General features: G+C 48.1%; 1 protein-coding gene across 2 annotated transcripts in view; it reads left to right on the top strand.

Annotated features, from left to right (window-relative positions):
• The window catches only part of ercc6l (excision repair cross-complementation group 6-like), an 11159-nt gene extending 2124 nt beyond the window's left edge, over positions 1–9035 (top strand). For both annotated transcript variants that reach the window (XM_048616626.1, XM_020524876.2), the window contains exons 2-4: positions 748–1995; positions 4751–5167; positions 6857–9035. In XM_048616626.1, coding sequence (XP_048472583.1) covers positions 748–1995; positions 4751–5167; positions 6857–8226 — 3035 coding nt within the window. In that variant the 3' untranslated portion in view covers positions 8227–9035. The remainder of the gene's footprint in view (positions 1–747; positions 1996–4750; positions 5168–6856) is intronic.
• The last annotated feature ends 2405 nt before the right edge of the window (positions 9036–11440 follow it).

The following is an 11440-nucleotide window of genomic DNA, read 5'->3' as shown; positions in this document are numbered from 1 at the left end:
GGTGATAGCGGGGTGGTGGGTGGAGTCCAGGGTTGGATTTTGGGGGGGGGGGTGGGCGGGCGGAGTCAGTGGCAGGACGTCGGGTGGGCAGGTGGTGTCTAGGGTGGGAGTGGGTGGAGTCTGGTGTCAGGGCGTGGGGTAAGGGGGCGTGGCGTGAGGATGAGTGGGCGGGGCCAGACAGTATTGGGTAGGGCACTGTGGTGTGCGTGGGGCATAGGGTGAGTGGGTGTGTCAGAATGGGGAGTGGGTTGAGTCTTGGGTGCGGTGTGTAGGTGGGATTAGAATGATGGGGTCTGGGTGCAGCCAGCGGAGGGGCAGGGGCAAAGCCAAGAGGATGAGTGGAGCTGGGATCAAGGGGACTAAAGTCTTGTTGGAGGTCAGGTCAGGGCGGGGTCTAAGGGATAGAGAGGGGGCTGGGGAACAGTGCAGATTACAAGGAAGGGGGACGGGATGCTCTACCTTCAGTGTCAGGAGTAGGGTTACTGAAGTCAGACTGTAGGGGTCTGAGTGGGGAAACAGACTATGGGGTGAGCGTGGGAATCAATGGGTGGTGATTGTGGTGAACTGTACAGATCTGAGGGGTTTTGTGAACTTGTAGGGGAGGGGCTGCTGACAGTGTGGCATTCCCTTAGCACTAACCCTCGGAATGATGGTGGAGTGATTTTTTTTTTTTGGTTAATGCATGGAGTGGTATTTGAACTCTCTGTTGGTGACTTGGGGTGATCTCCTCTGACATTTTTTTTGTAGAGTTCCACGGTACGAAAGCTGAGAGGACCAGAAATCTGGAGCGAGTGCAGCGGAGGGCAGGCGTGGTCATCACCACCTACCAAATGGTGATTAACAACTGGCAGCAGCTCTCCAGTCTGGTTGGTGGTGAGTTCACCTGGGACTACCTGGTACTCGATGAGGCCCACAAGATCAAGAGCAAGTCCACCAAGACCTTCAAGTGTGTCAGTGCCATCCCGGCCAAGCACCGTATCCTGCTGACTGGAACACCAGTGCAGAACAACTTGCAGGAGATGTGGTCCCTCTTTGACTTCGCCTGCCAGGGCTCTCTGCTGGGCACTGCCAAGACCTTCAAGATGCAGTACGAGAACCCCATCACAAGGGCCAGGGAGAAGGATGCCACTCCGGCTGAGAAGGCTCTTGGATTGCGCATCTCTGAGAATCTCATGAGGATCATTGAGCCCTACTTCCTGCGGCGGACCAAGGAGAACGTGCAGCTGACACGCGAGTCTTCACAGAGCAAACTGCCCAGCTCTCACTGCGAGGCCCAGATGCCAATTCTGACCAGGAAGAACGATCTGATTGTCTGGGTCTACCTGAGCTGCATCCAGGAGGAGATCTACCAGAAGTTCGTCTCATCGGACCACATCCAAGAGCTGCTGCAAACCCGGCGTTCGCCTCTGGTGCAGCTGACCAACCTGAAGAAACTGTGTGACCACCCGAGGCTGCTGTCCCGCCGTATCTGTGAGGAGCTGGGCCTCGGTGGCTGTGAAGGGGAGGCCGTGGACAATAATGCCTTGAGTGACATTAGCTGTGTGCCCGACGAGGATCTGATCAGTGAGTCGGGGAAGCTGGTTTTTCTGCTGGGCCTGCTGGAGAAGCTGAGGGAAGAGGGTAAACGCACTCTGGTCTTCTCGCAGTCGAGGAAGATGTTGGACATTATCCAGCGCATCCTCACCAACCGCAGCTTCCCCTGCATGAGGCTGGATGGTACCATGGCACTGCCAGACCGGCAGAAAAAGATCAAGGCGTTCCAGCAGCGAGAGGACCACTGCGTCTTCCTCCTCACCACCCAGGTTGGCGGTGTTGGCCTCACCCTCACTGCAGCAAACCGTGTGGTGGTCTTTGACCCCAGCTGGAATCCTGCCACAGATGCCCAGGCAGTGGACAGAGCTTACAGAATCGGTCAAACTGACAATGTTGTGATCTACAGGCTGGTGACCTGTGGAACTGTGGAGGAGAAGATATACCGGCGGCAAATTTTCAAAGGTACAACTCAGACCAAGGGGTGGTCTTCATTCAGCACTTTGTGAACGGTTAGAATTCTCTCCCTCCAACAGCTGTGACCCCTCCATGTATCGAGTATGTTTGACACAAAGATAGGTTTTCATTCCCTTTGCCATTCCCAAAAAAGCTTTGGGCATAGAGAGAAGGGTGGTGTTGAAGTCGAAGATCAAGAGATCAGCCCTGATCTGAGATCATCGGAACAGGCTTGGGGGGTGCTGAATGGCCTATTCCTAATGATCTGGTGATCTTCTCCCTGAGAGGCTGTGGTGTAGTAGTAAACCCCTTCGATAGAAGCTAACTCTGCAATTAAATCCCTCAAAATCTCATAACATCCTCTAACTGTCTGAATTAAAATGGAGTTATCAGGCTCTCTCTGTCATCTGAGAGTCGACCGGTGGTGGTTTAACCTGAGGGTCACCACCTCTCGGGTGAAGGAAGAGGTTTAGAAGGAGGGTCCTTCATGATGACTTCAGCCAGTGCAGGAATTGAACCCATGCTCTTGGCATTACTCATAAAGTCATCGAGATGTACGTCATGGAAACAGACCCTTTGGTCCAACTCATCTATGCCAACCAGGTATCCTAAATTAATCTAGTCCCATTTGCCAGCATTTGGCCCATATCCCTCTAAACCTTTCCTATTCATATACCCATCCAGATGCCTTTTAATGTTGTAATTGTACCCACCTCCACCACTTCCCCTGGCAGCTCATTCCATACACACACCACCCTCTGTGTGAAAAAGTTGCCTTTAGGTGCCTTTTAAATCTTTTCCCTCTCATCTTAAACCTATGCCCCTCTAGTTTTGGACTCCCCTTCCCTGGAAAAAAAACCTTGTTTATTCACCCTATCCAGGTCCCTCATGATTTTATAAACCTCTATAAAGTCACCCCTCAGCCTCCAAGACTCCAGGGAAAATAGCCCCAGCCTATTCTGCCTCTCCCTATAGTTAAAACCCTCCAATCCTGGCAACATTCTTGTAAATCTCTGAACTCTAAATTTAACAACATCTTTCCTATAGCAGAATTGAACGCAGTATTCCAACAGCTGCAACATCAAATCCCAACTCCTATACTCAAATCACTGACCTATAAAGGCAAGCATACCAAACACCACCTTCACTACCCTGTCTATCTGTGACTCTACTTTCAAGCAACTATGAACCTACCCTCAAAGGTCACTTTGTTCAGTAACATTCTCTAGGACCTTACCATTAAATGTGCAAGTGCTGCCGTGATTTGTCGACCAAAACGTAGCACCACATGTTTAACCAAAATAAACTCCAACTGCCACTCCTCGGCCCATCTGAACAAGGTCTCGTACTCTGAGGTAGCCACCTTCGCTGTCTACTACACCTTCGATTTTGTTGTCTTACTACCCCTTCCTCCTGTGTCATATCCAAATCATTTATATAAATGACGAAAAGAGGTGGACCCAGCATCGATCCTTGTGGCACGCTGCTGGTCATGGGCATTCAGTCCAAAAAGCAACCCTCCACCAGCACCTACCTTCGAGCCAGTTCTGTATCCAAATAGCTAGTTTTCCCTGTATTCCACATGATCTAATCTTGCCTTCATTAATCCTCGTCACTTTTCTTCACAGGGGATTGACAGGGGAGGTGTGGAGAGGGTGCTTCCTCTTGTGGGAGAGTCTAGGACCAGAGGAGCATAATGTCAGAATAAGGTATCGCTCATTGAAGACAGAGCTGAGGAGGAATTTCCTCTCTGAGGGGAGTGAATGTGTGGAATTCTTTACCGCAGAGGGCTGTCCAGGCTGGGTCATTCAGTATATTTGAGCCTGAAACAGATTTTTAATCAGGAGGGGAATCAAGGGTTATGGGGAAAAGGCAGGAAAGGAGAGTTGAAGTTGGCCAGAGCAGCTGTGATCTCATTGAATGGCAACCTCTTGATCCTGTAACTTATGATCAGCAACAGGTAATGGGGATGTAAAGTGGGTTTGAGAACACAGCTGGATCAACCATGATTTATTGATTGGAGTAGGCTCTCAGGGCTGAATGGCCTTCTGCTTTTCCTTCCCTGCATTCGGTCTGTCTGTGTGGACCGGAGCTAAACGACAAATAATAGCTGGAGATAATCGCACAGCTGGACTGGGGGGAGTCAAACAGCCAGGGTTTTGGCTCTGCAGCAAATTCTGACCTGTCGTATTCGCTGTTTGTTCTCACTGTGTTTCCAGATTCTCCCAAAGCTTTGAGATATTTCCAGAGGTTTAGGTTTTTTCTGATATTCACAATAGTTTGCTGAAAAAATGAAGAGTGCTGGGGTGCTGTAATGTTGTTACATGCCTTACTGAAGCATTTAAGATGAAAAGCAGTAACATTTCATACTGTTGGGTCTTGGAGATTGCACTGGTTATGGATTGCTAACTTTGAAACAATTGTTCAGAACGAAATGAGGCTATTCTGCCCCTTTGAGCCTGCTGTACTGTTTGATAAGATCAATGTCTGATTTCATTGTGGTTTCAATTCCATTTTCCTGTCTGTCCCTTAATCTTTGATTCCCACATTGATCAAAATCTGGAATATATTGAGTAAGCGAGCCACTAGTGCTCTCTGTGGGGAAGACAGACCTATGAAATTCCTCATCTCTGTCTAAAACAAGAGACCTCTAATTTTTAAGCCATGTTCTCTCATTCTTTATTTTATATTAATTTAGGTAATAAGAGTATTTTGGGCACTATGGGATGACTAACTCTGTGACTTTGTCTCTGTATTTGGGTAGACTCACTGGTTCGCCAGTCAGTTGGGGAGAAAAAGAATCCCTTTCGTTACTTCAGCAGCCAGGAGCTGAGGGAGCTGTTCATCCTGGAGGACCCTCGGGCATCGAGCACACAGAGGCAGTTACAGTCCATGCATGCCAGTCAGAGACGGACAGACAGCATCCTGGACCAGCACCTCACTTTCCTACACACCCTGGAGATGTTCGGAGTGACAGACCACGACCTCATCTTCTCCCAGGACACCGCTCCCGATGAGGAGAACGATCCCGAGTCCAGGAATTACATCCAGCAGCGAGTGCAGAAGGCCCAGGAACTGGTGGCAGCCGAGTCCCAACTCCAGCAGCAACTGGTTGAAAATATTCGTGCCAATACCGAAGCTGCCTGGCTGAACAGACCACGAGACACTCATCCTCTTCCAGGTACTGCCCTCATCCTTAGCTGTGAGAGTATGGCCAGTTGTTTACACTGCTGTTGTCTGGGCGACTGACCAAGTCGTGTAAGCCCTTCACTCCCATCCTCCATCTCTGACAGCAAATATCTGTCTGTATGGATTAGAACAGGAGCCTGAGGTGTAACCTCTCTCTACCCCAGTGCTTCCAGCTCCAGTTGTGATCATGATAGAATAGGAGGAGGCCATTCAGCCCCTATAGCCTGTTTCATCATTCAGTGGGAACATACTGGGTCTGTCCCTTGCCTGTGTATCTCTTCTACATACACTTGGGTTGAAAACTTAACCTTGGATTTATAAAGGCAATTAACTAAGTTAGTATCTACTGAAAGGGGAGACGCTGAAGTGGTAGTGTCATTGGATTCCAGAGGCCCAGTTAATACTCTGGGGGTATGGGTTCACATTGCAACCACCAGCATAAATTAATGTAAAGGTAGTTTCTTTGGTGACCATGAAACCATCACTGGTTGTTTTAAAATCATAGAATCCCTACAGTGTGGAAACAGGCCCTTCGGCCCAACAAGTCCACACTGAACCTCAGAGCATCCTATCCCCCTATAACCCACCTAATCTACACCTCCCTGAACACTACGGGCAACTTAGCATGGCCAATCCACCTAACCTGCACATCTTTGGACTGTGGGAGGAACCCGGAGGAAACCCACGCAGACACGGGGAGAACGTGCAAATTCCACGCAGACAATCGTCCTGCTTGGTTCCCTGAAATCTGCTGTCTTTCCCCCAGTCTGACCCACAGCGATCTGGGCAACTCATCATTACCTCTCACATGGCTGAGCAAGTCACTCATTTCAACGGGAAAATATATTGGGATTTTCAGAATGTGTTTGAAAAGGAACCACACGTGGGTTATTTAATAAGAGCCCATGGAGATGGAGGTAGCCTATTATCATGGGTAGCGGTTTTGTGAACTAATAGTCAGTTTTGATAAGGCAGGCATCTTCAGGATGGCAACTTGTACCTAATGGGGTGTCACAGGGATCAGTGCTGGAACCACAATTATACGATATACATTCACAACATGGATGGGAAAACTTAATATATTATATATTATCGCCAAATTTGCAGCGAATACAAAAGTAGGTGGGAAGACAAGTGGTGAGGATGACACAGGAGACCAGTTAAGTAAGTGGGGGAAAAAACTCGGTAGGTGAAATTGGATGTGGGAAAATGTGAGGTCATGTACTTTGGCAAGAATGTTTTTTTTGTCAATATTATTGAAACATACAAGATTCTGGGAGATGTTGACAGGGGAGATGTTGTTTCCTCTTGTGGGAGAATCCAGGACCAGAGGGGCATCATCTTAGAATAAGGGGTCGCCCACTGAAGACAGACACGAGGAGCAATTTCTTCTCTGTGGGGAGTGAATCTGTGGAATTCTTTACCACAGAGGGCTGTCTCTGTGCATTCGAGGCTGAGAGAGAGAGATTTTTAATCAGGTTTTGGGGAAAAGGCAGGAAAGTGGATTGAGGATGTTCAGGCCAGCTGTGATCTCCATGAATGACTGAGCAGAGTTGATGGGCCAATTAGCCTCCTGCTGCTATGTCTTATGGGAAAAGGAAACTGTGACAGTGGTTTGCTTTAAAATGTGTTTGTTTTTAATCCATTTACCCCCTTGGGGGTTTTGTTTTTACTCTTACAGGCAGTCGAGAAGGCTGTACAAGACCAAAGCCAGTCTCCACCATCAGCACATTGCCAGCATTGAATGAAAACACCATCGCCCCTCGGTCTCCAGCAGTCACAGTGGATTTAACGGAGCCAGTCGACAATGAGATGGCCAATGAGGTGCTCAACCTGAGCAGCAGGTTAGCTGACATGCCGATTGAGACAAGCAAACAAAGTCACAGTGTGGTGATGTTAGACAGCTCTCTGTCACATGCTGACAGCAATACTGCCGAGGAGGAACAATTTCCCACTGAGTGTCAAGGTGACACGTCCAAGACAGAGCTGTCCACTACCGTGGCTAACTCCCCTGACTCCAGGGCCTTGTTTGAATCTAAATCTGATTTCAACCTGATCTTGGAGGAGACCATGGAGGAGGACGAGGAGGTGAAGCCGGATTGTGAGGAGCAGGGACCTGAAGCTGAACCTTTGCCTGTGACTGAACCCAAGTCAGGTGGAGATATGGAGGCAGCACGGTCCGCTGAGCAACAAGGGGAGCACCCGGCGTCCCCGGGAGGAACCAGTCTCGGAGACGACTCCTGCATTCTCCAGCCCTGGAAGAAACCTCACGGCCAAGTGATCATCAGTGACAGTGAGGAGGAAACCAATGGTGACCTCCATTCACATAGTGCCTTGGAGCGACCTCCTGCTCTGTCTTCAACTAGCCCAGAACTCCAGGCTTTCTGTGTGACTGCTGCTTCAACCCCGAAAGGGTCTTACTCTCCCCTTCCGACTCTCCTGGACAGGAGCAGCAATCGCTCAGTAGCTTCCAGGCGGTCTGCCATTGGCTTGGCTATTGATGACGTGGATGACCTGGACGAGGAAATTCCTGACCATATGGCTGCTGCTGATGGTGATGACAACGAGGAGGAGGAGGAAGAGCAAGCAAACAGCCACAGCGACGTTGAAGGGGAAGGAGAGACTGACCGGACTGCAGACCCCAGTGAATATCAGCCGGGCAATCACTCCATGGAGGAAGCATCCTCTGAGAGGCAGAGCCCAGAGCTAGGAGCAGCCAGCAGTGACGAAGGAGTCTCCGCGTCCTGCAGCATGATGACTGGGAGTGAGGAAGAGCAGTCCGGGACCTTTGAGCCAGAGCTTGGCTCCGACGAACAGGTGGAGACTTACACTAAGGTGGTTGAGCCATCTGTACTCGATACACGTGCACTGAGCAAGGATTCTGAGCTGGATCAATACACGATGCTGGTAAAACGTGGCAGAGAGCACATAGAGAGGGGGGAGCTGAAGTCAGCTCTGAACTGTATGCTTGAAGCCCTGGACCTCAGGAGTGGAGATCCTGAGGTTCAGTTAATAACCATTAAACTGTACCGGCAGCTGGATCAGAGCTGATAGGGGCACGGTGAAGACAGGAAGGACAGTGTGTTCCCCTGTTGCTGCTCAGCAAACCCTTTAGCTCTTGACAGCTGTGAATGCACAGAGCAGATTTGTGGTATTTTGATATGTGATATCATTGCAGACTGTGGTGTGATAAACCAATTTTTGTCAACTGAGAAACTAGCAATGTTCAAATCTGCAGCACTTCTTTAAAGCAGAATCTCAAAAGTCCCTTGAAATAGTGTAAACCTATTTTCTCGCCTTCTGTGTTTCCTATTGTTATCCTTTCCCTGCTGCCTCATTCCTAACCCTGTAAAGTGGGATATTAGCCCCCATAAAGCTGCTATGTCAGGCCTTTAACTACCCCCACCCCACCAATCCCCAGTACACCTGGCTGGATGAGCTGCAATTATGGTTTGCTTCCAATGACAGGTTGGAGTAAGGATTGTGCTACTGAGTTTGGAGACAGTGGGAGGAGAGGACACTCCCTCCTGGCTAGAGCTGTCCAGAGATCGTGTTGCCAGGGAGACCGCTGTCTAGTTAGTATACCAGCTGATTGATCTGAGGTACATTGAATGCCACCCTCTGGTGTTCAATCATGTAGCAGTTTGTCTTTTAACAATTTGACATATTCCCCTCAGATTAAAATAGACCCCATTCTACTCTTGGGAGTCTGTGTGTAAAATCCCAATTCCATGTCCCAGTCTCAGGGATTGCACAAACCAAGAACTGATTGGTTTTGCTTTGACTTTTTTGTGTAAATGTTTAGAATGTAATATTCACTGTCTCAACTTTATTGATTAATAAAATGTATGCTGACTGAAGACTGTGTGATTAAGGATAACTGATTTGAGAAAGGGCCTAGGTTGTGTGAAATAATTGAGGAGTGGGGACAGTGCAGATCTGGCTGGTTCCCTTACTGAGGTGAGGAAATGGTGAAAATAGCTTCCTCATCCATTTCTGAAGGACCCCTTTGACAATAAATAGCCTGAGAATCATTGATAAACCAAGATTTCACATAAACACAGGGGCACCTCAGCATAAAGTCAACCCTCGTTCTAAGCAAAACAAACCCAAAGAACTGCAGATGCTGGAAAATGTCAGTCAGTCTGGCAGCATCTGTGGAGAGAAATCAGAGTTAATGTTTTGGGTCTGGTGACCCTTCTTCAGTTCTGACCTAAAGTGTTAACTTGAGTTCTTCCCTCATTCCTAATACTTGTAATTTTAAATTAATTTGTGGGATGTGAGCTTCACTGGCTGGTCAGCATCTATTTTTTTAAAAAAAAAATACACACACACACACAAAGGTAGACAATCTAATTGTCTCTATTCTGTAATTGAGATGTGTTTATTCAGGAAACCAGAACATCCTACATTAAAATGATTAGCATCAGCTAGGGTTAGTCAAATCAACTCAAAATTATAATGTACAGAATCTACTACCTCTTCGCTGACTGAAATGTGCCATGAGGAGTTTGGGCAGGATCAGAACAGGGTGTGGACTACAGCTTAAACCCGCTGCCAATCTGTTTCCTATCCCCTAGCCCCCAACTCCCATCACCAGTCCAGGTCTCTGACTAGAGGGAATGGCAGTATACTGCAGAAACTTGTGGCAGGGATTACCCCGGTCATCTCAGGTCAAATTCCGTGGTGGTCAGGAGGCCAACACAGTTTGGGAATGACTGGACATAGCTCATTTTGTTATGGTTAATGATCTAGAAAGAGGCTGTTATAAAGTGCAAACAAGTGTTAATACTGAAGCAGGAACTACCCAAGCCTATTGCACAGAAGAATTTACAAAGTTGAGAAGTACACATTTGTAGACGGATAGAGGACACCCCAGCACAGACCGCCAGAACTAGACATGACACCTTAGCAGCCATCTGTCTTGGTACAGGTCATGGGCATTATTTTCCATGTTTTATTTTGTTTCTTCAACATGTGGTTTTCTGTTCTTGATAAACATGATACGTCAACCCCTGTCCGATGAGATTAATAGCTAACCTGATTACTGAGGTCCTGAGAGGATCGATCTGTCAACCCTCTGCAGAGAAAAATCAATTGACGAGTAAGCAGCTGCCAACTGCTGGATTATATTTATTTTAAACCCTCAAACAGAACGTTTGTCCAACATGAGAGTAAACGGGGAATAGAAAATATCTGCTCACTTCCAACAATTACTGACATTAATAGTCAGCCCTGCAGAATCTCATTTCTGCAGAACACCAATTATTAACCTTCCCTCGTGGCAACCACACGTCCTCAATTCAAGTCAATCTAAGAGATACGCTGTGAGATTCTGTTCTAAGCAGTGGGCACTGCAGGGAGTTGGCTGTGTTATCAACATTCCCCCCTAGTGATATTTGGGTTTAAATTCATGATGCCTTGTTTGATATTTTGTCTTCTGAGTGCCCCGTAGAAGCTGTCTGCACTAGCTACACTTGATTGTTTACAACGGTGCCTGCAGTTTTCAAACCAAACGGGAACTGGAAGGTTTCCTAAGGCTCCATGACCAATGGGTCAATAGTGAGAAGATTATATCTCATGGTTTCTTTCTCCCTCACAAGGCAACCAGCAGGAGACTGGGCCTCACAACCTAAAGACAGAGCATGGAAAGAGACAACAGGGATAGATAACAGCATCAGGTGGGTGGGGGACAAAAGACAAAAGACAGCAGTGAGGGGGAGACTGACAATAGCTAGGGGAAAGAATCTGGAGTATAACTGGATATAATTTTGTCCCTCTCTGCCCAGACACTGACCTGCTCTCAGTGACAGGTTGAAGGTTTATACTGCACTGAGAGAAGACTCGCCCATTGTTTGTTTGTCTCTCTCTCTCTGTGTCTGTCTCCAATACAGACAGCCTCTCACACAGATGGCTATCAGGAAAATGTGGGAGCTCCAGAGAGATTCCCGACTGAGATTTGGAAATCAGAGGTGCCACCGTTTCCATGAGGAAATGATGTGGCAGTGTGATGGAGACCAGAGTTAACAGTCTGTGTGTGACAAACTGAACCTGGGTCCTGGCAGTTCTTAACAAAGTGCATACACAGCCCATTCAGTGTAGGTCAGAACCAGCAGGAAAGTGTGCATTGCAGAGTGGGCGAGAGAGAGAGAGACAGACAGACAGACAGGGGGCGAGAGAGAGAGACAGACAGACAGACAGGGGGCGAGAGAGAGAGACAGACAGACAGACAGGGGGCGAGAGAGAGAGACAGACAGACAGACAG

This window comes from Rhincodon typus, chromosome 35 (assembly GCF_021869965.1).
Source record: "Rhincodon typus isolate 14 chromosome 35, sRhiTyp1.1, whole genome shotgun sequence".
Taxonomy (NCBI): domain Eukaryota; kingdom Metazoa; phylum Chordata; class Chondrichthyes; order Orectolobiformes; family Rhincodontidae; genus Rhincodon; species Rhincodon typus.
Note: the sequence above shows the minus strand (reverse complement) of the source record. Positions and strands in the feature narration are given on the sequence as shown.